This window comes from Sceloporus occidentalis, unplaced genomic scaffold (genome assembly GCF_023333645.1).
Source record: "Sceloporus occidentalis isolate IW3139 unplaced genomic scaffold, rSceOcc1.0.p SCAF_7, whole genome shotgun sequence".
Taxonomy (NCBI): domain Eukaryota; kingdom Metazoa; phylum Chordata; class Lepidosauria; order Squamata; family Phrynosomatidae; genus Sceloporus; species Sceloporus occidentalis.
The window spans coordinates 45,699,416-45,725,932 of NW_028316987.1; the positions used below are offsets into that span (position 1 = coordinate 45,699,416).

The 26,517-nt window shown below is 41.9% G+C and overlaps 1 protein-coding gene across 3 annotated transcripts in view; it reads left to right on the forward strand.

The window, feature by feature from the left end:
* The first annotated feature begins 4,148 nt into the window (after positions 1 to 4,148).
* The window catches only part of LOC149309674 (phosphoinositide 3-kinase regulatory subunit 4), a 33,189-nt gene continuing 10,820 nt past the window's right edge, over positions 4,149 to 26,517 (forward strand). For 2 of the 3 annotated variants that reach the window (XM_089532825.1, XM_089532827.1), the window contains exons 1-11: positions 4,149 to 4,266; positions 7,236 to 7,998; positions 12,761 to 12,894; positions 13,022 to 13,604; positions 15,202 to 15,336; positions 16,653 to 16,874; positions 18,722 to 18,895; positions 20,166 to 20,311; positions 21,566 to 21,769; positions 23,501 to 23,702; positions 25,151 to 25,350. In XM_089532825.1, the coding sequence (XP_089388951.1) occupies positions 7,269 to 7,998; positions 12,761 to 12,894; positions 13,022 to 13,604; positions 15,202 to 15,336; positions 16,653 to 16,874; positions 18,722 to 18,895; positions 20,166 to 20,311; positions 21,566 to 21,769; positions 23,501 to 23,702; positions 25,151 to 25,350 (2,730 nt within the window). In that variant the 5' untranslated portion in view covers positions 4,149 to 4,266; positions 7,236 to 7,268. Of the gene's footprint in view, positions 4,267 to 6,298; positions 6,404 to 7,235; positions 7,999 to 12,760; positions 12,895 to 13,021; positions 13,605 to 15,201; positions 15,337 to 16,652; positions 16,875 to 18,721; positions 18,896 to 20,165; positions 20,312 to 21,565; positions 21,770 to 23,500; positions 23,703 to 25,150; positions 25,351 to 26,517 lie in introns of all 3 variants that reach the window. The other variant, XM_089532826.1, reaches the window with a different exon arrangement.

Genomic DNA, 26,517 nt, shown 5'->3' on the forward strand with positions numbered 1-26,517 from the left:
AAGGGCATGCACCTCTTACTGCTACATACCATTTTACTCTGGAGTAAAGCAGCACACAGCAGTCAAGGAGGATGCCCACAACATCCTCCCTCCCTGCTGCACTCCAGTTTATTTGGGAGAAAAATGGCATGTGGCAAGCAGGGAGGATACTCTGGGCACTCTCCCTCCCTGATGTATGCCCTTTAACCCATGAGTAAACCGGCTAGGGTTGCCATAATGGAGGACCTTGAAACCGGGACAAATGTAGGACAAGGTTTGAAAATGTAGGACATTTTTTTTTAATTTCCTGGCTAGGAAATTTAAAAAAAAAGTCCTAGATTTTTAAACCTTGTCCTCCTCCTCCTTCTCCCGGCCTGGGAGGGAGCCTAGGCCGGCTCCCAGGCCGAGAAGGGCGAGGGGAAGCCTGGCATCGTGGCGATCGCCGCAGTGCCAGGCTTCCTCCTCCTCCTCCCGGCCTGGGAGGGAGCCTAGGCCGGCTCCCAGGCCGAGAAGGGCGGGGGGAAGCCTGGCATCGCGGCGATAGCCGCGGTGCCAGGCTTCCTCCTCCTCCTCCCGGCCTGGGAGGGAGCCTAGGCCGGCTCCCAGGCCGAGAAGGGCGGGGGGAAGCCTGGCATCGCGGCGATCGCCGCGGTGCCAGGCTTCCTCCTCCTCCTCCCGGCCTGAGAGGAAGCCTAGGCCGGCTCCCAGGCCGGTTAAGAGGCGGAGGCTGCTCCTCATCGCGGCGATCGCCGCAAGGGGAAGCGGCCTGCTCCTCCTCCCGGCCTGGGAGGAAGCCTCAGCAGGCTCCCAGGCCGGGAAAGAGGCAGGGGCCGCTCCTCATCGCGGCAATCGCCGCGGTGGGAAGCGGCCTCCTCCTCCTCCCTGGCCTTGCGGAGGCCTTGGAGGACCCCGCGGCCGGAGTTCCGACCGCGAAGCTGCCTCGAAGGCCTCGCTGGGGCCCAGGAGGGAGCGTCTCCGCGGCTGGAGCTCCAACCGCGGAGAGCCTTCCCAGGCCTCAGCAAGGCCTTGGAGCCGCCGTGGGGGCTGAGGTGGCCGCGGTGGGCGGGGCCGTCCCGGTTTGGGCGCCAAACCGGACCGGGACCGGGTTGGCCCCTCCCAAACCGGGATTGTCCCGCCCCCCGGCGGGATATGGCAACCCTAAAACCGGCACATGGCAGGGAGAGGGGTACACTTGACCGGGTGTCACTCCTCTTCTGGGGTGTCAACCAGTGCAGTCCACACACCTTGTGATGCCACTGCTAGTTAGTATACTGATTGACCAGAAGGTGATATATTACCATCTGAATGTAGATAGGCAAGACAATAGAAGCAAAATAGGGTTTTTTTCTAATTTGTTTCCATCTTTGAATATCGCCTTAAGAATTAAGCTGAAATGTTGCTGCAACATTGGGTTGAAAACATGAAGATACAAAATGGGGCAGTATTGTGAAGCAGCCAACTTAATCTTCTGAAGAAAATGTGTTATCACACCCTGCATTATTTGGAGTACAAATATTTTGTTATAATAGCCGTTAAAGAGAGGCCAAAAAGCATGAACCTGGAAAGGTGAGGATGATAACAACAACAACAAGTTTAATTTATATCCCACCTCTCCAAAAGAATCGAGGCGGGTTACAACATAAAATACAGAAATAAAATACAGAAATCAATACATAAATCTCCTTATCCCCCATCCTTAAACTAATTCACATAATTCCAAAAAAAAAAACACCCAACATTATAAAACAGTTAAAATCCGATTAAAATAGTTACAACTGGGGCGAGACATTTTGGGGCAGACATTAGGAAATCCATATCCATGGAGCTGGGTCGATCAATCAGGGAAAGTCTGCCAGAAGAGATCTGTCTTGACAGCTTTTTTGAAGCCGCCAAGGTTGGTGATATGTCGGATCTCTTCCTGCAGGCCATTCCATAATTTGAGTGAACTTCTGATAACTAGTCACATAGACCTCAGGGCATGTGTAAAGGCTCCATGTGCTGTGAATATTGTGGCTTCTTGACTGCCAGCCATGTTCATTTCCTTTTGAAGGTCACAGTCAAATACAGTACACCCTTTCTTTATGTGGGGGATCCGTTCTGGACTCCCCTATGTAAAGTGAATTGTGTCTATGCTTGATCCCCATTTAAATGAATGGGGCTTGTGCATGCGGTGGTGTGGCGGCGCGTCAGTGCATGCTGCCATGGGCGCATGTCCCATTATTTCCTATGGGACGCACTGCCCCTTCTCCCCATGTGGCTTTCAGTGTATGCTGAAAGCCGTGTAAAGCGTGTCCACTTATGACACGGGTGCACTGTGTGTTAGCCTAAAGCATTAAGCCAATTTTTCTGCTAGTCTCTGTGGTATTTTCTCACTCCCTATCCTATCCCCAAGTCCTTGGGATTGTCCTGATCTTACTCCTGGTTGATTGAATGTCACTGATATCAACTGAAAATATTCGTTTTGTAGCTCTAAGTTAAAACCCTCATCCAGATGGGAATCCCAATGTTTCTGGGATTCCTGGAAAATCATCTCCAACTGCCTCAAGTAACATTTGACCCATAAATAGCTCTGATTGGGCATTCCCACTTTAGTCTCAGGGGTTGTACAGACAGCCCCAAAGGGGTTACCTCCAGCCGCCCCTTTTACAGCCAAATCGGGGCAGCGGCAACCACACACCATGGCCCCAATCTGGCCTTTCTAGGGCACAAAAAGCAGCTACAAAAAGTGATTTCTTTTTGTGCCCCGCAAAGGGTGTGACAGCTGTGGCACTGAGGCTTTATGGCACTCCTTTGGCACTGCATTGTGCGGACGCAGCGGTGGAGGAGTGCTGTGACGCCATGCGCTGTGTGGTGTGGTGCACAGCATCATGCCACCATGGGGGCAGAGCCAGGACATGCGTTGTGTAGACGCTACGCCCTGACTCTGCCCCTAACCCGGTGTATACAGGGCATCAGTTAGAATCAGGCAAACATGCTGTCAGATTCCAGCTGAAACTCCTCAGATTGCAAGCCCCACTAGTCCCAGGTAGTGATCTGAGTCCAATCCACTTTTCATCTCTTCCCCAGCAATCCTTTAATTAGCCATCCACTGCCACCTTTTTATGTACGGTGCGCCCGCATCATACGTGGGCATGCCATACGCTGCTTTCAGCATACACTGAAAGTCATGCTGGAAAAAAACCCTGGCGCGAGCCCCATTACTTCTAATGGGGCTCCAGCATATGCAGAATTTCCCTTACATGGGGGGGGGGTGTATCTGGAACAGATCCCCTGCATAAGAGAAGGGCCCACTGTATCTTAGTTCTTGTGTGTGTGTTGATTCCCCTTTTTATGGATAGTCTAATTAGGAACCTGCCTCATTGGGGCCACGGTGTGTGGTTGCCGTGGGCCCAATCTGGCTGTATATCACAAATGCCAGGAAGCTGATGAAGTGGCAAGAGTTTGTGGAAGCTTGTATATATTTGTCAGTTTTTAAGATGCCACAGGGCTTTTTGGTGCAATGCCAAGGCGGGCCAGTGTAGCCTAGAGCTGAAAGTCTGCTGGACCTGAGACCAAAGAGACTTGGGCTGCATCTGCAGAAATAATGCAGTTTGACACTACTTTAGGTGCCATAGCTCCATCTTATGGAATCTTGGGACTATAGTTTTACAAGGCCTTTAGCCTCCTCTGCCAAAGAGTGCTGGTGCCTCACAAAACTACAAATCCCAGGATTCTCTAGAATGGAGCCACGCCATTATTTCTACAATGTAGAGGCCCCCTTAGGCTGGAATCCGGCTACTTTGGTCCCTACAACAGCGGGGCCATTCCTGGTTGTCACGTTCCAAAACACACTGCAGAAACAATCCAGTCTGAGACCGCTTTAACTGCCCTGGCTCGATACTAGGGAATCCTGGGAACTGTAGTTTTGTGAGAGATTTAGCCTTCCCTGTCAGAGAGAGCTCTGGTGCCACAATAAACTACAGTTCCCAGTATTCCCTAGCACTGAGCCAGGGCAGCTAAAGCAGTCTCAAACTGGGTTATTTCTGCAGTGTGTTTTGTCGTGGGCTTCCCTTCAGCCAAGGCCAGAGAGGCAGGAAGGGCGGTGAAAGGCCTGCTGAGGCCCTCCTCCTCCTCCTCCTCCTCCTCTGGCTTGTTTTCTTCCCTATCCCTCCTCGCCAGGATGTGAGCTCACAAGGCCGCCTCCTTCCCTCCATCCCTCCTCTCTCTTGTGCAAAGAGAACCGGTTCCGCGTCCCAGAGCCAGCCGAGGCTCCCAGGCTGGGTCCCTGGAGCTGAGGGGCCAGAGCTGGTGAGTCGAGCCCAGGCAAGGAAGGAGAGAAGGAAGGAAGGAAGGAAGGAAGGAAGGAAGGAAGGAAGGATGAAGCTCCTCATTGGGGGGGGGGGGGACTTTGCGAAGGGGTATGTGGGTTGCATCCACACTGGAGAAATAACCCGGTTTGGCACTGCTTTGACTCTTTCTGGCTCAAGGCTATGGAATTCTGGGAGTTGGAATTCCATAGCAAAGAGTGAGACAAAGACTGAAAGCGCTTCCAAACCGGGTTATCTCTCCAGTGTGGATGCAGCCTCCCTTTGACAGAAGGGCCTCTCAAGCTTGTGTGTCTCCCTCCCCTCCTCACCCTTTATTCATTCCTGTTGTGGTTGTTGTTGGCCCCTTTCTTCAGAGGTGGCCATCCTCTGAGGCTGAGAGAGTGTCACCTGCCCAGGGTGCCCAAAGGCACACCATGCTATCCCAAATCTCCAGACTTGGGATGGGACCCTAAAGGCACCAGAGTCCTTTTCTGATATGTTGGAAGCTTATTGTGGTTGTTGTGCGCCTTCAAATCCTTTCCCTTCAGAAGGGGTTTCCCCTGGCCATCCTCTGAGGCTGAGAGAATGTCACTTGCCCAGGATGACTTACGCAAAGGGATACTAAAGCAGGGTGACCCGAAAGCAGGGTGATCAGTTGTCCTAACTGCAAAAAAGGACAAGGCACTGCAAACGTGTAAACATTCAAGAAAAATGGAGGGCATCGCAAAATAAAAGCTAACAACACTAATAAATTCATACTGTACTTCTTAGTCATGCTTAAAATGGAGGACATTTTGGAATTCTTCCTGGGAAGAAGGATGAAATGTCCTGGAAAAGGAAGACGTCTGGTCACTCTGTCCTAAAGGCACCAGAATGTTGCAAGCTTGTTGTTGTTGTTGTTGTGTGCCTTCAAGTCCTTTCTGACTTATGATGACCCTAAGGCAACCCTATCACAAGATTTTCTTGGCACGTTTTTCAGAGGGGGTTTGCCATTGCCATCCTCTGAAGCTGAGAGACTCTGACTTTGCAAAGGAGATTCATGACCAAGTAGGTCTCTCTCAGATGTGGTTTGTCACTGCCACCCTCTGAAGCTGAGAGAGTGTAACTTGCCCAAGGTCACTGATTCAAAGAGATACCACATTTGCCCTAATTTCCAGATTTGGATGTGATCCTAAAGACACCAGATACTGTCTGCTCTTGGAAGCTAAGCAGAGTGAGTGCTTGGATGGGAGACCACTGAGGAATCCCAGGTGCTATAGGCTATATTTCAGAGGAAGGAACTGGCAAAACCACTCTCAGTATTCCTTTCCTAATAAAACCCTATGAAATTAATGGGGTCGCCATAAGTCAATAGCTAACTTGAAGGCACATACAAGCACACACTGCAAAAGAAGAGGGATGTCAGGGTATGTTTGAGAGGGAGGGAAAGAAGGAAAAACATAGTGCAGCTGACAGTGCACCACCTTTCACCCCTTCTTTTTTCCCAGTAAGGTTACATGCCCAGGTAGAAGCTATGCAGAACTGCTAAAGGTAGACAGATACTTCTGCTGAAAAAAAAAATGTGTCGGTATGGATAAATAAACCCCAGAAAGAAATTGGGAAGAGCTGTGCAGTTCTTCAGTATAGTGGAAATTGGCTGAGAAGGCAATAATGTTGGGAGAGAGACTTTCAGTGTTTGGGGTGATACTGCTTCAAAATGGGAGAATCCTTGAAAGTTGTTGGGTGAGAATTCACGTAATAGTTTTGTTGTCTAATATGATGGAGTCATTTCAATGTCTGAAGGATGGCTTTATGAGGCTTGTTCAGATGTCCCTTCTTTCCTTTGTCTTGCAATATTAATGGTATTTAGATTGCAGCAGTCATGAGCTTTGCCTCTGTAAACACAAAGCACAAAGCCCTGCTGATAATAGTTCGATTGCACCAGTGAAAATGGAAAAAAATAGTGGGAATAGTGATAATTTGGGTTGCTTAGTTATTAGGGAGAATGCACTTTTAAAATCAGATGCATCTAATGACATAGGGTTCGATTCCAGGACAGGCAGCCATCAAAGTGCACACAGTAACAATGGTCTTTTGAATGAGGAAGAACATCGCAGAAATCTGAAGGCTTATGGAGGAGCCCTTCCAATAATTTGAAGGTACACAACAACAAATAGTACTTGCACTGAACTGTGGATAAGTTGACCCAGTTTTTTTGAGTCAATTTTTAAACTAAAATTTCTAGACTTGAACATGAGTATATACAGTAAAACAAACACATTTGTATCAGGTTCATTCTTAAAGGGACACTTGTTATATGGGCCTTCTATCATTATCATAGGTATGTAATTCTTAGTTGTCATGAAGAGTGCTAAAGTACGGGCTGGCAGAATTTAGTCTTGCAGAAATTGTTGCAAGAATTTAGTCTTGCAGAACTTACTCTCCCATCAGAATTGTAGTTCAGTAACCTCTTTAGGTTACCACTCCTTCCTAGAGACTAATGCAGTGGGCCATAACCAGAACTGTACACAAAATCAATTTTGTGTGCAGCTTAGGACTACCTTAGGGCCAAATTTTACTCCTTTTATGTTACTTTTAAATTACGTTATAAATATGATCTTTTTGTTGTTGTGTCCCTTCAAGCCATTTCAGACTTATGGTGACTCTAAGGCAAAAGTATAATAGGGTTTTCTAGGCAAGATTTGTCTAGAGATAGATTGTCATTGCCATCTGCTGAGGCTGAGAGAGTATGGCCTGCCCAAGGTCACCCAGTGGGTTTACATGGTTGGGTCATATTAATAAAACAAGAAGGATTTAATCAATGGGTTAAACTTCCATGAATTATTTAAAATGCAGCCACCCGACAAAAGGTATTTTTTTTAATGTTTCAGAATAAAATGTTTATATTGTGTGTTGTTTGTAAAGAATATCTAGATATTTTAAAGGGAATACTGCAACCAAGACATACAAATAACTTTTCTTCTTCTTTAGGTGGAGTTGTGACATTGAAGGAAAAGTGCTGCCATGGGAAACCAGCTGGCTGGTATTGCCCCTTCCCAGATCCTTTCTGTTGACAGCTATTTCTCAGACATCCATGACTTTGAATATGACAAAAGCTTGGGGAGTACTCGGTTTTTTAAAGTTGCCCGGGCCAAGCATCGAGAAGGTCTGGTGGTTGTCAAGGTATTTGCCATTCAAGATCCAACCTTGCCCTTAACTAGTTATAAACAAGAGCTGGAGGAATTGAAAATAAGATTGCACTCGGCACAAAACTGTCTTCCCTTTCAGAAAGCCACATTGTCTGAGAAAGCAGCCATGCTCTTCAGGCAATATGTTCGAGACAATCTCTATGACCGTATTAGTACTCGGCCGTTCCTAAATAACATTGAGAAGAGATGGATAGCCTTCCAGATCTTGACTGCAGTGGACCAGGCACACAGATCTGGGGTCCGTCACGGGGATATCAAAACTGAAAATGTCATGGTGACCAGCTGGAACTGGGTTCTTCTAACAGATTTTGCAAGTTTTAAACCAACCTACCTCCCAGAAGACAACCCTGCAGATTTCAATTATTTCTTTGATACATCACGAAGGAGGACGTGTTATATTGCACCAGAGCGCTTTGTTGATGGTAGCATGTTTGCCACTGAACTGGAGAATATGAGAGATCCATCCACTCCCCTTGTGGACCTGGCCAACAGTAATCAACGTAGCAGGGGGGAGTTAAAACGTGCAATGGATATCTTTTCTGCAGGTACTTTGAAGTCATAATATAAAGATCCTGCATGATTTTTGCTGTGTTTTTGTGGGAAATGGCTGGTACTTCTGAAACTGAGGCTGCATCCACACTTCGGAAATAATCCAGGTTGAAACCACTTTAACTGCCATAGCTCAATGCTATGGAATTCTGGGAACTGCAGTTTTGTGAGACATTTTACTTTCTCTGTCAGAGAGCCCTGGTGCCACAACATATATTCCTAGAATTCCATAACACTGAGCCATGGCAGTTAAAGTGGTGTCAACCTGGATTATTTCTGCAATGTGAATGCAGCCTTAGTCTTAAAATTTCTAATTGCAAAAGGTGGAGGTACCTGTGCACAGCTAAATCTTAGGCCCTGGGCTGGGCAAAGTTGTGCATGTGTGTCAGTTTTTACTCCTGGGAAACCTACTATAGGCCATGCAATCCTCAGATACAAATGTAAAGTGGTTTGATGTCCATTTCCCATTTTGTAAAAGCACTTGTGGTGAAAAGAAATGCAAAACAAGGCACCCTGTTTTTAAGGAGAATTATCACTCCTGGAAGCTTCCAGAAAGTCCAATCCCCATTTTTTAAAGTAGACAACATTGGTGGAGACTGTGAGGATTCATATAACTTTTGGGCCATATAACTGTTATCCTTATGTTAAAACCACAAATAAATCGATAATATAACTCCTTCAAATAAAATATATCACACTGCTCTGCAAATACAACACTTCAGAATGCCACTGGAGGAATATGTCTCTGAGAGCTCCTATAAATTAAATACATACATAAAAATTACAAATTACAGTTCTTTTATGGGGGAAACCACCAAACATCTCTTTCCACCATATGTATTTTGAAACAGCATGAAACAGTTCTAGAAAAGTAGTTTGAGATTTCTGAGCATGTTGTTAATCTAGAGTTGTAAAGTGTTGAATAAGAATAACATGTATCTATTTTCATGATTATTCATATTTTTTCTCTCAGTCCCAGAAATGACTTCACAACGTTTGTTTGGCTCCATATAGGTCCTGATCTTTCAATGGGGTCTTTTACACATTTATTTCACATATGGCAATAGTTGTAGTAGTTGTTGATCACAGGCCATAGTGTGATGATTGGTCATGTGAGTCAATCCTGGGTTGGATCCACTGAAAACAATGGAGCTTAAGTTAGTCCCACTGATTCTGATGGTAACTTGTCTGTCCCATAGATGTCCATGGTTCTGTTTGAAGCATGGCTCAACCTAGATTCAGACCACAAGCACTAGAATTTAAGGTTGTCACTGGCATTCAGTTATCTTTGGTCCATGAAAGGTTTTTGCTGGGGTTGTAGCTTTTGTTTCTGTTAATCTTGTTAGAGATAAAATAGCTTCCCAGGGAGAGTGTGGGACTTATTTGTATTTCTGGGTTTTTGTTTATATTGATCTATTTGCAGATTTGGGCTTAAATTATGGTATTAGTGTTGGTTACTGGGTAGTTGTTCTGTTCTGATTTTTATTGTAGTTGTTAGCCACTCTCAAATCAATCCCGACATGATGATCCTGTGGATGAGACATGACTCCATATCTTCCACTGCTCTGCTTAGGTCTTGTAAATGCATGTCCATGAGCTCCTTAATAGAGTCCGTCCATCTAGCATGTGGTCTTCCTCTCTTTCTACATCCCTCCACCTTTCCTAACATTATTGTCTTTTCCAGTGACTCATTCCTTCTTATGACATGACCAAAGTACAACACCCTCAACTTTATCATCTTGGCTTCCAAGGTGGTTTCAGGCTTGATCTATTCTAGATTTGTTTGTCATTTTGGCTGTCCATGGTATCCTCAGCACTTTTCCAGCACATCTCAAATTAACTGATTTTACTCCTATCTGCTTTCCTTACTGTCTAGCTCTCAATTACTGCTCAGCTGTATATCTTTACATTTTAGGATCTTTTCTAATTCTTTCAAAGCTGCCCTCCCCTATTCCTAGTCATCTTCTCGACTGCAGTCCCCATTCTGATCAGTGTTTGAACTAAGGTACGGGAACACTTTTACTATTTCAATTTTCTTCTCGTCTAGTTTCAATCTGTGTAGATCTTCCATGGACATTACCATATACACTCAACCATAAGTCAACTTCATGTGTAAATCAAGGGCAGGTTTTGGGGCCAAAATTATGGATGATTTGAGAGTAATACTTAGGGATAGGCAACAAAGGATCTAAAGCAGCGATTCCCAAACTTTAGTCCTCCAGGAATTTGGGACTTCAACTCCTAGAAGCCTCAGCCTACTTAGCCAAAAGTCAGGGATTCTTGGAGCTGAAGTCCAAAATATCTGGACAACCAATGCTTGGGAATCACTGACCTAAAGGATGAAGCAAATGCCAAAGAACTTGCAAATCCTAGCAAGCATAACTGGATGGATGAGAGTGTAGCGGGGGACAATGCTTCCAGGACAGATTACACACTTGCCTTTCATGAGGGAATAGTTTCTTTTTTGATAAGAGTTAACATACAAGTGCTGACGCTGACCCTTGGATAAATCGATTTTGTGTCAATTTTTTGACTAAAATTTTTAGACTTATACATGAGTTTATACAGCAGTTTTGTTTGTGTTGAGCAGGAAGCCCCCGTCTTTGCACTTTTTACATTGATCTTTCTGAGTAGATCATAGTTGATCTTTCTGTTCCAGTACTGGCAGTAATTCTGGGCCTCTCCAAGACTTCATTTGGTGCAGAACACTTACACGCACTAATGCTGTAAGATAAGCTTTAACAGTGATAAGTGATTCAGCAGATGGCATACAGCAGATAAGCATTTTAGCCCTTTCATTGATGGAGTCCAACATCCACTCATAGCCAATGATAAGTGTGGACTTCTAAACAACTCATTTTACCCAGGTCAGCAGTCCAGTTCCCCATGGTTGGCTAAACGGGGAGCCCCTTGACTGGGATGAGGCTGATGAGAGATGGGAGATGAACTCCCAAGGGTGGTACAGTGTAGAAATAAACAAAGGATATCAAAGTGCCTTCCCCTCCACTATTAGAACTCTACAAGTAGGTTTCTAAAGAAGAAGTTTTACTTCACCATTTCACTCTCATTCTTTTTATCTTTTCCCACCCTCAACTGCCAAAATAATACCCCCCTCTCTCTATACATATATAATATCAAAATCACTAATAAAATTATCCCTTTTCTACTAGTAAACAGCTGCTAACACTTGACCATAGTTCTAACAAGGACTTCAAAGCCCATCTGCCTAGTGGCAGACACTCAGTTTACTACAGTAGTCTTTGATTGCTTCTGTATCAGTCAACAGCAGCACTTGCTATAGTTAAAATATCCTTAAACTAGCACAAGGATAAAGAAACACTCTATATCTATGCCTTGAGAGCAGTTTTATTTAATGGCTTTCTTTTCAGAAGGATACTGTGACATATTTTTCTTCATTTGGCTCTATTGTCAGCTGACAATTAATTTAAAGCAAGATTACTGGTATCTTTACTACTCTTGCACCTATACATTAGGAGAAGATGCTGTTAGATGTTATGTGCACTTTTCCTCCAGGCTTAAATGTTCAGTCTACAAACTGAGATTTTTTTTGTTACTGGTTAAAATGTTGTGAAACATTAGTAATTTCTTGAGCTGTGTGTATATAGGATACACATGTTTGTCCCTTTGATCAGAATACTTGTATGTATTTCTTCAGGTTGGCTTGATGTGATGGTTTCTTAAGCCCTTAGAATACCAAAGAAGCAATATTATATCTTATATCAACCTTTCCTCACACCTCACCATCACTGTATACTATTTCCATTCCTTTTGAAAGATACAAGATTAAGCAGAAGAATGTCTACTGTGTTTTGGACTAGTCTTCATAAACCCCCAGATCTCTTGTCATCATTTACGCTTCTCTATTAGTAACTGGACTACTGAAGATCTGAAACTAAATTATGATTATGGGAAGGATCATCTCTCCATCTCTCTGAGGTTTTCAGAAGAATGTATGGTCTATCAGAAGGTGACACCTCAAGAGCCATATTCACAAGACCAGAGATTAACATGGTGGAATGTATTCCTTGCAGTTAGGAGAGACCAGGTGTTTGAAAATTTGCTTGTAAAACAACAGAAATTCTCTCTTTCTGTGTGTGTATACCTACCTGTGTCTTCAAGTCACCTGTTGATTTATGGTGACTTGATGAATTTCATAAGCAAGGAATGCAACATGAATTTTCATTATAGGGAAATTCAAAATTGTAATATTCCCACCTATAGTTTAAAAGGACACTGTATAGTACAATCTGCAGAATATGATTCCCTTGTTTTACTCAGAGATGGAAGTGACTTAAATAGTTGTGGTGATGATGATGGTGGTAGTGGTGTGCCTTCAACTCCTTTCCAACTTATGGCAACCCTAAGGTGAATCTATCATAAGGGTTTTTTGGCAAGATTTGTTCAGAGGAGGTTTGCCATTGTCTTTCCCTGAGGCAGTGAGCATATGACTTGCCCAAGAGCAAGGCATTAAAAACAAAGATGCATCAAAACTTAACAGAGAAAGAAAATAAAGCATGATGGAAAATTTTCCATGAAACAAAATGTTTTGTTCCTTTTAAAACAGGTATCTGAAGAACTGATTATGGGTATGCTAACAGTTTTGTACACATGTTGAACACAGCTGTAGATACCAAACTTCTACAGTGCTGCTAATAATTGTTCATTACAGCTGGGTTTGGTTATGACGCAGCAGGCAAGAGATTCATACTTCTCAGGTACTTGTTTTGTGTTTTCCAGGCTGTGTGATAGCTGAGCTCTTTACAGAAGGTGTTCCTCTATTTGACTTGTCACAGCTTTTGGCTTACAGAAATGGCCTCTTTGCCCCTGAGCAAGTCCTGAATAAAATTGAAGACCGGAGTATAAGAGAACTGGTAAATCATTTTGCATTTTTTATAGCAGTTTATTATGTTTTTTGTATTTACTTAACAATAATCATGATTTTTTTCATTTCTTCCCCTCCTCCTTTGCTCTGTTCTTCTTGCCCTTTTCTATCCGAAGGTTACTCAAATGATCCAGTGTGATCCAGAAAAACGTTTAGCAGCTGAAGACTACTTGAAACAACAACGTAACAATGCATTTCCTGAAATATTTTACACTTTTCTCCAGCCCTATATGGCACAGTTTGCAAAGGAAACATTTGTATCTGCAGATGAACGCATCCTTGTTATACGTAAAGATTTGGACAATATCATTCATAACCTCTGTGGCCATGACCAAACAGAAAAAGCCGAGGCAGAAACAAAGGAAAATGGACTGGTCATTTTGGTGTCCGTGATAACTTCCTGCCTACAGACTCTCAAGTACTGTGATTCAAAGCTAGCTGCTTTGGAGCTGATTCTCCAGCTAGCACCTAGGTTAAGTGTGGAAATACTGCTGGATCGTATCACACCCTATCTGCTGCATTTCAGCAATGATACTGTGCCCAGAGTGAGGGCAGAAGCTGTTAAGACACTCACTAAAGTTCTTGCTCTTGTAAAAGAAGTGCCACGTAATGATATCAATATCTACCCAGAGTACATCTTGCCAGGTATTGCTCACTTGGCCCAAGATGAAGCTACAATAGTCCGATTGGCTTATGCTGGTAAGAAGTGAGGGTGGTAAAGAGAGAGAATCAGTTGAATGTTTTTGATATTCCTGTTCAGAAACTATCAAACAATTAAAGATTTCACAAATTTAGACTTTTATTAGGTAGTAAATTTGATTTTCCATGTGTTAGAATTCACATTTAAAAAAAAAAAGCAACAACAACACAATTTGGACAGAGTTTCATCAGCAAGAACGTGTTTGGGTTTTGCGTTGCACTTTTTCCTGTATCTCATTGCTATCTAAAACAACAGGGTAAATGTGCCCTGTTACTTGCATTTGTAACACAAAAAACATAGGTTGGTATCCTCTCAGGAGTGATGAGATTGTAAACTGGATTTTCAATCCCATAACCACTGGGCATCCACATTTATGATTGTGAATGACCAAACATGACCCCCAAAACCTTTTGCAGCCTTGCATAGCCCCGATGGAAGCAGTTTTCTGGGGTGCTGGAGTTTGAGGTGCTGGCTCTCCTGGTTGCTGGGTGCCTTAGAACAAGCAGTTCTGGCAGACCTTGAGTGTTCTCTCCAGTGCCTGTTCATGATATACACACAATCAAGACTGCACAGCAGACACAACCAGGAGAGCACAGCTGCTGGATTTGCAGTGACTTGGAAATACTTTGATTGGGGCAGGGCAAGGGGAAGCTGCAAAGGTGAGGTGTGGCTTTGTCAGACCTATGCATGGGGATGTAGCTGTATCTGAATGAAACCTGTCTAGTCCAGCATTCTGTTTCTGCTAGTGGTCACCAAAGTGAATTTCAGAACTCACATGCAGGATATGATGGTGGTCATATGGCACTGTTGTACAGAAATTGTCTTATGTACACATACATACACCAGTACATTTCTAAAGGAAACATACCCAGAAATAGCTGTGTTGGCCATATGGTGAAGTACAACATCCAAAATCCACAAAACACTAGTATCTTTATGGGGCCAACCAAAACGCATAAAATACACGTCACAAGCTTTTGAAGCTTCCCTGGCTTTTTCACCAAGCAAAGGAATTAAAAATAATACAAGAGAAAAAAAGTGATGGTGTTAGTCACAACCCTGCATTTTGTCAAGATGGTGATGATGGTGGCATTCAGAGTATGGAGGGATATCTATGCAAGTAGGCCTCTCCACATCCTGGTCACATGGCTGGAGACTAACATCGTCATCCCTCCTCTATTATTTTTTAACAACTTTGCCTGATGCTCAATGGAGCTTTGAAACCTCACAACATATATTTTATGCACTTTGATGGGTCCGACAAAGGTATCACTGTTTTGTGGATTTTGGATGTTACTGTACTTTCTAAGTGAAAGAATTCTAGAAAGTCCAAGCCTAGAAGAATTCAGACATATAGCCATGCAAGTCTAGAGTATCAGGATTCAAAAAGGCTCCAAAACCTTCTCTCTACTTATACATGAGGTCAACTTATAGTCGAGTGCATATGGTGTATTCAGCCAGTATAAGATATATTTATTCTGTTACACTTTGCATTGTCAGAACCACTGTTCTTAGCTATGGCCTATCCATAAGTCAACCTTAAGCTACTTTTCAAAAGGTTAAATCTTGTTTTGAAAATTATTTTAATCTTTGTAGAGAACATAGCACTATTGGCTGAAACTGCTCTGAGATTCTTGGAACTAGTCCAGCTGAAAAATCTGAACATGGAAAATGAACCCAACAGTGAAGAAACAGATGATGCAACACACCCTAGTGAAAATTATGACACTGGTAATGTATTTTTTGAATTACTATGAGCATGGTCATATGGACACTTCTTGTGCATAAACCCCTTAAGATATAATGGCATTTATTTCTAATGGACTGCTGTTTTTTTTAATGAGCTGTTGATAGTTTAGATTCCAGGAGAATATTGAGAATTTCCATTATTTGGCAGTGAAGGAAGATGTACTCTTTGGGTACTGAACATAAGAGGTGAATCACAAAAGGCAGAACACATAGTGATATAGGGCCCAAACAGACAGGCCAAAATAAAGCTGCTTCGGGTCACTTTGGAGGTATGCTGTTTAAATGATACATGCATCTTAAGAGGCCAGAAGCTGCGCTTCAGTCCTTAGGACTGGAGCATAGCTTTGGCATGGCTTCCAGTCTCTTAGGATGCATGCATCATTTAATCAGCATACCTCCAAAGTGATCCGAAGCAGCTTTATTTTGCCCTGTCTGTTCGGGCCCACAATCTAGTAGGGTTATCCTTTTATTTCCAGAAATCTAGTTATTAATAATTCCAAGAAAACTAGATCTGAACTGTTATTTGACATTTGTAAGTTCCGAGTGGTCACAAGAGTTTGCAATATAGTAACAATCCAGGACTTTCCACATTCTCTTCAGTGGTCATCTCTAACATGTGCAGTAGGCATAAATATACATAGGACTCCTCAGTAATAAAGTGAACAAGAAAAGCAGTTTTTGCAAAAGACTTGTGCATGTTGCATTCTTTGGAGGTATGTCCAAACTTCTAATTGTTTTTTCATTTCCATTGCTAAGCCTTTTTTTGAGCGCCATACTCTGATTGGCACTGATTTTGTCTTCATTTTGGCCCCAAGTTAGAACATGGCTTTTTATTAAAGCCCATGGAGTCTAATGATTTTGTCCAAATCTGTCCATGCACATGTGTTTAAACATCTGCATTGTTTAGTTTGCTTTTAGTTTGCTGATTTATTGTTCTGAATTTTAAACTGTTTAAATTGATTTTAGCTGTATACAGTCCTTTGATAAATAATGGTCCTGTTGAGGCAGCCTGAATGCTCTTTCTGAAAATGTCACTTGTAATACCTGTGCTATAGTTAAGTCACATTATTTGGATATAACTCCAAACAAGTGGAGCGACACTGGGGCATGCAGTTTAAGTGCAACAGTGTGTTTCAAGATGTATTTTTGTTAAAGTGTTATGAATGTTACAGAATTCAGAAATAACAATAACCCAAAGAGGACTGATGAGTGCAAACAATACATCACATGGAAGATTTCTCTCAGGCATGGATAAACATACAGGGTTCCCTGACTTCATTTCTGTTATTTTCTTGCAGAGCTTCAAGCCTTGCATGAAATGGTCCAGCAGAAAGTTGTCACATTGTTGAGCGACCCAGAAAACATTGTGAAGCAGACATTGATGGAAAATGGAATCACTCGCTTGTGTGTCTTTTTTGGACGTCAAAAAGCCAATGATGTACTCCTGTCCCATATGATCACCTTCCTTAATGATAAAAATGATTGGCATCTACGGGGAGCTTTTTTTGACAGTATAGTGGGTATGTGTGCATCTTTGTATTAAATGTGTGTTGGTTGATATGACTTTCAATTGGAGAATTGAGGGGTTTAATCTGTATGTATGAATAATTCCCTACATTTGAGTAGCTAAACAGTGCCTCTTTTTTAAAGTTATTGTGACAGCAGATGAAACAACTTAGATCTAAATATGTAAAGGTATGCTTATGCTAGGATTTTATATGAAGTCTTGACATTGTTGTCTTCTGTTTGTAGGCATACCATGGTTTTCTTTGTTTCTTACACATTCTTTTTTTCTCATGAGAGAATATTATTAAGGAAGAACATGGAATTGTTCATGGTGCCTTTTAATTCTAAACATTAAGATCCTCTGGAAGCATTCCAGGTGACAATATTACATACGTAAGAATTGTCCTCATGGAGCTGTCCAATGGTACAATACAGCGGGAAGATAGATGCTCCCAATAAATATACAAGTGTTACCCATGCTGCCCCATATATATTTTGGTATAAATGATAACCCTTAATGACCCCTAGATGAACTCTAATAGCCTGTCCACCATTGCCAGCAAGGCATGAGGACATGTACATACACCCCTGAGGGGCACCCACATCATCATATCTAGAGAGTCGCATAAGAGGATTATCATATGACCAGGAAGAGCAAATGTTTGCCTTGCCTGAGGCTCTTACCCCCTCCCCAGGGTCTGTTGTCCGAGCAGCTTAAGACCACTAAGACAATCAGACAGGGACATCCAGGTGAAAAGCAAGTAATTAAACACCTTTGTTCTCACCATCAAGCACCTTTGCCAGAGGCAAGATTTTGCCTATAAATACTCTCAGATTTGCCTGTTCACTGGGCCAGTCTGGACTTCAGGGGGAACCTCTGTCCCCTTGAACCCTGACCTGGCTCCTGGCCCCTGATTCCTGGCCAGTCATTCCATGGCTGAGCCTCATGCCATCCTCATCATATTCCATTTGGATTCCTGGAGGGAGTCTACATTCTGGTACGTATCACCCCAGTGATGCCTAAAATCCTATTCCATGCTAACCTATGCTTTTCCTGAGCCTTGTATATGTGTGTGTATGCTAGTGAATCGTATGTGTTTTTCCCCTTATAAATAAATTGGTTATTAATTCTAGAAGTCTGTCTCAGCTCCATTTAGTGGGATCCCCTGGTCTACTCCGTATACATATCGGGAGACGATTCTGCAAGGGCCGTCGTAGCAGGCCCCCTCTTGCAATATTTGAGCTAATAACAATAATAATAAAATTCCCCTAAACGGACCCTTGGCTACACAAGTGAAGGATGACAATATAGACATACATTAGGTTGGGCAGTGCTGCTCCTAACAGCTATTTTAAATGCAAATTATGTAATCCCACACCATTAGTTGTCTTGGCTAGGATTGATCAGAGCTATAGGCAACAAATACATAGAGAACGCCACAATTGCCCATCATCACATGGCCATAAAGCATCTCATTTTTGTCTCCAGCATGTGGTGGTTGGAGCACCATTAAATTTCTGTTCCTCATCCTTTATAGCAACTAATAATTGTGTTCTGTGAATGTATGGTAATCTTAAAACAGTTGTGTGGTATTATGTTATTTCATGATAGTAAATTCCATAACTTAATTATGGATACCTATATAAAATGAGTGCTGGGGTTGAAAATTTATTTTTATTTTATTGATTTATATCCAGCCTTTCTTCTGGCATGGGACTGACACATAGCTCACATTAAATGCTCCTCATTAAGATTTTTTGAGGGGAATAAATAGGTTACCTCTCCTTGTCTGTTGATTTCTTTGAGGGTTAGTGACTTTTAGGAATGCTTACTTGCATTTTTGTTCTGCCTGGATTGCAGGTGTTGCTGCTTATGTTGGCTGGCAAAGCTCATCAATCTTGAAGCCTCTGCTTCAGCAAGGACTCAGTGATGCTGAAGAATTTGTCATCTATAAGGCCCTCAATGCCCTTACTTGTATGTGTCAGTTAGGGCTTCTGCAGAAACCACATATATATGAATTTGCCTATGATATTGGTAAGCCATCTTCCTTCAAAAGAGTTTTCTGTTTTAATCTCTTTGTGTGGCATGTAGTTTCATTGTTACTACAGATAGCCAGCCTGTTACACCATATAGATCATGTTCAGAATAGCTTTAAGTAGATAAGGATTAATGAAGAACTGATTAAAATGACCCTGTCCCATGATTGTTCAGAGATAATAGGAGTTATTTTTGTAGTAACTATGCTTCGTACTGCAACCTTAGCCAAAATGGCAGTTGCTGACTTTGTTTCTTCCTCTCTTTTTACTTTTGGGAGGGAACGAAAGCACCATCAGCAAGAAAGCCCTACTATGGGTGCATCTACACTGTCGAAATAATGCAGCTTGACACTACTTTAACTTCCATGGCTACATCCTACAGAATTCTAAGATTTGTAGTTTTGTGAGGCATTAGCATTCTCTTGTAGAAAAGCCTAAAGACCTTGTAAAACAACAAACCCCAGGATTTCATAGGAAGAACTACAGCACTTAAAGTTGTGTAAAATTACATTATTTCCACAGTGTAAATCCTATCTAGAAAACCAGTGTGGCATAGTGGTTTAAGTGTTGGATTGAGACTCAGGGAGTCCAGGCTTCAGTTCCTCATTTATCCATAAAACCCACTGGGTGACCTTGGGCAAGAAACATGCTCTCAACCTCAGGGGAAGGCAATGGCAAACTTCCTATGAAAAATCTTGCTAAAACCCCCTAATGATAGTGTTGTTTTAGCATTGCCATATGTCTGAAATGACTTGAAGGCACACAACAACAACAGATCCATTATACGTATCCCTTGTTGAGCAGAACAAGCAGGAATATCTGGCTGCTGATGGAAATTCATCTCTCTTTTTGGTGGGAAAGAGGGAGAAAATTATCTTTTATATATATGGAGGCAGTAGCACCAGCAGCCAGCAAAGAAGCAAGAGTGTGGGCCCAGGCAAGAAGGACCAAAAGACAGTGACTGCCCTATATGTTTGCAAGGATGGTTTGTCTGAGCTGTCATGGCTAGCTTATTAGAGCAAACCAATAAATTGCAGAATAGAATGGCTCAAACATCTTTCATATCATAGTTATAATGCAAGATCATATTGCAAAGGGATTCTAGACAGAAGAATAAAATATCAGCCTTGATTCCATTTTGAGTTTGATCTGAAATTGGTGTGTGTATGCATGTGCATGTGTGTCTGTGTTTTGGTCCTATCTTGAACTTGAGGTGACTGAATATCTATTTGAAATCTGCTTTTATTTTTATGCATTCTTTCCCCCAGCACCATTTCTCTGCCATCCTAATCTCTGGATACGCTATGGAGCAGTAGGATTTATAACTGTTGTAGCACAGCATTTGAATATTGCTGATGTTTATTGCAAACTTATGCCTTACCTGCATCCTTTTATCACTCAGCCAATAATACAGGTAATGAATCAGCTTCATGTGCAGATAATACTTCAGAGTTGTAGAACATAAGAGTCCTTGAAATGATTTAGCTTAACATCTTCGTGCCTTAACTGTGAAAGTAAAATTACAGGCGGCCCTTTGTTTCAGTGGGGGTTCGGTTCCCCCCCCCCCCAGCAGATACTAAAAAATGTAGGAACTGAAGTCTCATTATTGTGCAAGGATGTGTGGCTGTGTAAGACCTCATTGACGTTGCCACATGCACATGACTATTGACAATAATGGGTAGGGGCTATCCATGGATGGCTACTCTTTCAAAACAGAGGCTGATTGTACATGCTAAGTGAGCCAAGAAGGTGCTGCTAGAACCAACAGCTAGGTGCCGCCACCACTGCTCTAGTGAATAGCAGTGCTTATTATGTAATGCAGCAGCAACATATTAGTAATTTCCCTATCCCCATTCTTGCCATTGGCTACTGGTGGGGGTGGTAACACTTGAAGCATGATCATATATAGTGCATGATAACTGCTCTTGAGTATTATTGTAGAGCAGTAGTTCCTAACCTGTGCTCCATGGAGCCTTTAGGGCTCCCTGAATCAAAAAGGTTGGAAACCCCTGCTGTAGAGAGAGGAGGGCAGCCTTGCCATGGGAGTGTTGCTTTCTAACCTCTCTGTGGCCATATGTACTTTGTAACCCCTCTTCAACTACACTCCAGTGTTCTTGTTTACAAACCATCTTAACGTGGCTTCTGTCATTTAACAAGTTGGTAACAGAAACAAATAATTCTTTATCAAGGCATTCTTAAGTCAGAATTTTAGTTTGAAGACCATTTTCATAAAACAGCCCAGATGGTTCAAACAACCTTGGGGAGATCTGATTAAAAACTGCTGTTTCCCTTTCTATTCAAAACCTTCCTCTTTCAGAACCTAACACTAAAGTCAGCAGCTAAACATCCATGAGCAAGGTTAACTTATCTTTTCCCTTAAGATTCCTTAACTATGGTCCAAAACACACTGCAAAAATTATCCAGTTTGAGACTGCTTTAACTGCCCTGGCTCAATGCTAGGGAATACTGGGAACTGTAGTTTTGTGAGACATTTAGCCGCCTCTGTCAGAGAGCTCTGATGCCATAATAAACTACAATTTCCAGGATTCCCTAGCACTGAGCTAGGGTAGCTAAAGCAGCCTCAAACTGGAGTATTTCTGCAATGTGTTTTGGACCTATGTTTCTGTGTTGATCTGACTGATTTTTTGTTCCCCTTTTTGAATTGCAGATAGATAAAGAAATAGTGCTCTTGAGTGTCCTCAAAGAGCCTGTAAGCCGTTCTATATTTGATTATGCTCTACGATCAAAGGACATAGGAAGCCTTTTCAGAACACTGCAGCTTCGTCAGAAGAAAAGGAATGGGACTCTTCCTGATTGTCCACCCCCTGAAGATCCAGCAATTGCACAGCTGTTGAAGAAGCTGCTTTCCCAAGTAATTAATTGCCAGTATAATGATAGTGCTGAAGATTCATGATCAAGTAGGAAAAAAGTATTGTGGTCATGTAGCCATGACATGGGTTCCTCTTCTTTCACAGTCCCTATTAAAATGAATCTGAGGTGTCAGAGATTTCCACTGTACTTTTATTGTGGGTCTTTTGCTGGGGAATTTCAAATGGATTGAGTCTATGATCCCCATAAAGATGATTATATTTATTTAAGTATAATATTTCTATACTGCTCTCATCCATGAAGCACCCTGACATTTACATTGCCATAAAACAGTAAAGCAGCTTAACAAAAAGCACAGTTGTTCAACATTTGAGTTATTTAAAAAAATGGAACACTTTATGAATTGGCATGCCATCATATAGTTTTATTATTTTGGTCTCTGAGTATTCATCTTATTACTTTCTCTTGGTGTCTGATTAATAATTGTGTTTTCATGTAGTATTACATTATTATTTTATGGAAAAGGAATTGGGATAGCACAAGAACTGGACAAGGCTTGCAGGCAAAGGGTGAAGGTATCCAAATTGACAGAAATTGCTGTGACATCAGCTGTCTTGTTTGAGTTTATGTCTCATACTTCCAGGTGATAAAGAGGATCTTGCCACCATAGAAGCAGATGTAGAGTAAAAGGGCAGTTTGGCATTTTGAAAATCTGTTATTCCTTGTAATATAGAAGGAGAACCAGCGTAGTGTAGTGGGTTGAGTCTTGAACTATGACTCTGGAAAACATGGTTCAAATCCCTGTTTAGCCATGGAAACTCAGCCACGGAAATTGAGTGACCTTGGGCAAGTCGCATTCTCACAGCTTTAGAGGGAGGCAAAGACAACCTCCCATCTTGCCAAGAAAACACCATGTCTTAGGATCACCATAAGTCAAAAATGGCTTGCAGGCACATGACAACATGGTAAAGAGATGACATGTGCAAAGATGGCTTTTTCAAAGAATCCAAAATCCAGCATATATTTACATCCACATTTCAGTCATTCTCATTAATTAAAATATGGTGCTGATTTTATTTCAACAAGAGGTTGCACTTTTATGTCAACAAAGAGTCATACACATTTTCCATTCTAAGATGCTCAGTTAGCACTCCTATCTGAACACCATTCCCCAAATAGTTGTGTGAACTTTCCATTTGCAGATATATAAATTGTACTAATGTCCAGCTTCTGCAAATCAGGTATATTATTATTTTACTGCTTACCACTGGATGCTTAGTTTTTGCTTTGCTTATTTTTTGATCTGTTAATCTTTCTTAAAGGCCTGTGAGGTGGGGCAGTGGACCCATAAGAAAGTGATTTTTGAGTAGCTGTGTAGTACATGAAATGGTTGCACAAGAATTTGAAATTGGATCATTGCTGTGCATTCTGCTGGGCTCAGGTTATTCTGATAAATTACTGTCATGCCCTTTGCTTTTGTTGAAAGTACTCTTTCAACATAAAATTCAGATCAGCTTGATCTCCCAAAGATGTATATTTTTGGATGATTTCACAACAGACCACCCCAGTGTAATCATTTTTACAATGGTAGTTGATTATCTGCTTTCGTAATAGAAAAACAGTTCTTGAGTAACTGTGTAAATATAGCATTTTACACTCCAACCTCTCTTGACCCCAGTTGCCACTTGTTATGTGACATCTGAAGTTCTCATCTGGGTTTCCTCTGCCTTGGGAAAAGTACAAGTTTAACAATCTACTGTTTGTTTTTGGATAGGGGATGACTGAAGAAGAGGAAGACAAGCTGTTAGCCTTAAGAGACTTCATGTTAAAATCCAACAAAGCCAAAGCCAATATAGTGGATCAGAGCCATCTTCATGACAGCACTCAGAAAGGGGTGATTGACTTGGCAGCTTTGGGTACAATTGGGAGACAAGTTGATCTTGTCAAAACTAAACAGGAGTCTGATGACAAACGTGGTTAGTATAGCTTGATGGCTGAAATCTGGATATTTTTTTAATTGTTTAAATAACTTGCATTGTAAGATTTAAAATATGTTTAGATGGGGAAAATGTCATCATTGTGCTGTGGGCTGGATACAGATTTGAGCATGTACAGTTGGCCTTGTAAAGTGGACTTTTCTGTCATTATGAACCATTAAAAAATGGTACACATGGAGTCAGAGTTTACTGCTTAATATGGCAAGTTTTAAATTGGAGGGTGGCTCCCTGAGCATCAAGCAACAATATCTTTCATGAGTAAGTTCCACTACAAAAGTTGCTACTGTCTAATGTGAAGGGATCCCCTGTTCTGTGCCACTCTTCCCTCTGCACCACAACCCACTTCTGTATTCTAACTTTTAAATGTGTTAAATTACCTGAAAAGAATTTGTAAAATAATTCTGACTCAATCTCCCAGTATTGGCAATCTTGAGCCTAAAGGTAATGTTTTCCCTTCTTATTGGGAATACAGTCATATATAGTGCCTGGTATTGCATGTCTTATCATACTATATAATCACTTCTTGCTTAATGCTGAGACTGGCTTTATCCAAACCACAAACAACACTATTTATTCACTTCTCTATATAAATATTTCTTTGTGGTTTGAGCAATTTAGAGGATGTGAACCATTTTTGGAAATTAAAATGAATATTCCTAGATTATTTAATCTGGTGATGGTTTAAAACTTTCTGCATATACAGCAGGCCCACCGTATCCGCAGGCTTCAGATATGCAGATTCAACCAATCACAGACCCAAATACACACACACACACACACACACACACAGAGAGAAAGAGAGAGAGAGAGAAATACAGGAGATTTAATAAAGCGAACACTCTTACATACAGAGGGATCTAATAAAGAAAGCACAGTGACTCTCCTGCTCACATCCACAGCCTGTCTGAGGAGTTCCAGGACAGCAGCGGAGGTGGCGGTAAGCCCTGGCTTCCAACGTCTTTGGGATCCCGCACTTCTGGCTTCCTGCTTCCATCTTGCAAATGAATGAGGAGTGACACAGCTGCTACCTTGAAGGCAGAAACAAGTGGATGGTGGGCTCCTCAAAGGGGAGGGAGCATGAAGAATGCACACCTGGCAACTGGGGCTTAGTGCTACCTCTGCTCAGCCAAACTATGGAAGTGAGCGGGAGAATCCCTGGGTGAGAATGATTTGTGTCCTTTATAACCCCTCTGTATGTAATGCACTCATGGTGATCAGGGCTTACACTGCTTCTGCTACTGGCCTATGCCATTTTAAATAAGGGACTTCAGCATCTACCTTTTTGGTGTCCACATGTGGTCCTAGAACCAAACCCTTGTGAATGTAGTAGGCCGACTGTACTACTAGGGTCCTGCCCATTCATCATATTTATTAACATAAATTATGTCTCGTTCTTTGATAATCATTGTGGGGCTTGCTGATTTCAGCTAGAAAACATGTCAAACAGGATTCGAATGTGAATGAGGAATGGAAGAGCATGTTTGGCTCCTTGGAACCTTCTAACATACCTCAGCCAGTTAGCAAAGGCCACAGTCAACCCACAGATCAAGAAGCCATCCAGTCTGGGAAACCTCTTCGATCTGAGTCTTCAGCCGGCATTTCTGTTCCTTTGTCATCCTCTCCACAGGTATTTTTGGATTTTATTTTTATTTTACATTTTCCAGGATTTTTAGAATCGGAAGAGCTGCCACTAGCTTTAAGTATCTAGATTTTTTTCTGAATGAGCACTCAGTCACTTAAGAGATTTTCCTTTGTAACAAAAATGTGTTGTGTATGTCTATGTGTGCGCATACACAGATAAACTTTGAATAAAACAAGAAAAAATCTTTTTGTTTTTACATGATTAATTATCCTGAATTTTTAAACATGATTAATAATCCTGAAAGTATAGCTTCTAAACTTGGGTCAGATTGCAAACTGGGTGGTGTAGTACAAATTGGATAGACAGAGAAAACTGAAGAGTTAGCAACCAGTGGCAAGATCCAGCCTTCTTGATTCAGCTGGCTAAGGGTAAATCATTCTGTGGACAGTATTGGTGTTCTTATTCCTGATTGGTGGAGCTTACAGCTTTACAAGACAGCTGAGAGCTGGTTCTACAGGGGTAGCTGTTGATGGTGTTTCTGAAATTGCAGCTAATTTGTTTTTGCAGTTCCTTGTGCAGAATAGAGTACAGTAGTTCTTCATTTCTTTAGAAGCATCTCAGTTTTGAAAGGAGGCTACCTTCTAATTGTTTGTCATAGTTATCCATGCCTCAGTAACATCCAGGCAAAGTGAGTGTAATAAATTGCAAAGTCTTTGGGAAGTGTTTGAAAATGTCTTTGGCAGTTTGATTCACAAACAGACATTTAATAGAGTCTTACTGATGTGAGCATATTATTCCTATATTTGAGAATCTTCAGCACATACAGTTTGCTCTCAACTTTCACATGGGCTAGGGTTGCTGGATCCCCATAGAAGTGGGAAAGCTGCAAATACAGACCCACTATTTTTTAAACTTGAAATAACACTTCTCTAGGCATTTTTAGATCCCCCACAATGAGTCAATTTCTGCTGGAGGACCTATGGTCAACATCACCAGAGAAATCATGTGTAGGTCCTCCAGCTTGATTATGGTCAACTTCTGGCAGAGGTTGGCCATAGAATCACACTGGAGAACCTAAAGAGAACATTTTTTTCAGTGGCATATAAGACAACATTGGAGGCAGCAGCAAATATAGTAATCAAATGTACGAATTCTTAGCCTGCAAATGTGGAGGGCCAATTGGAATTGAAGCTGCTGGTTTTGCCTTTTTGA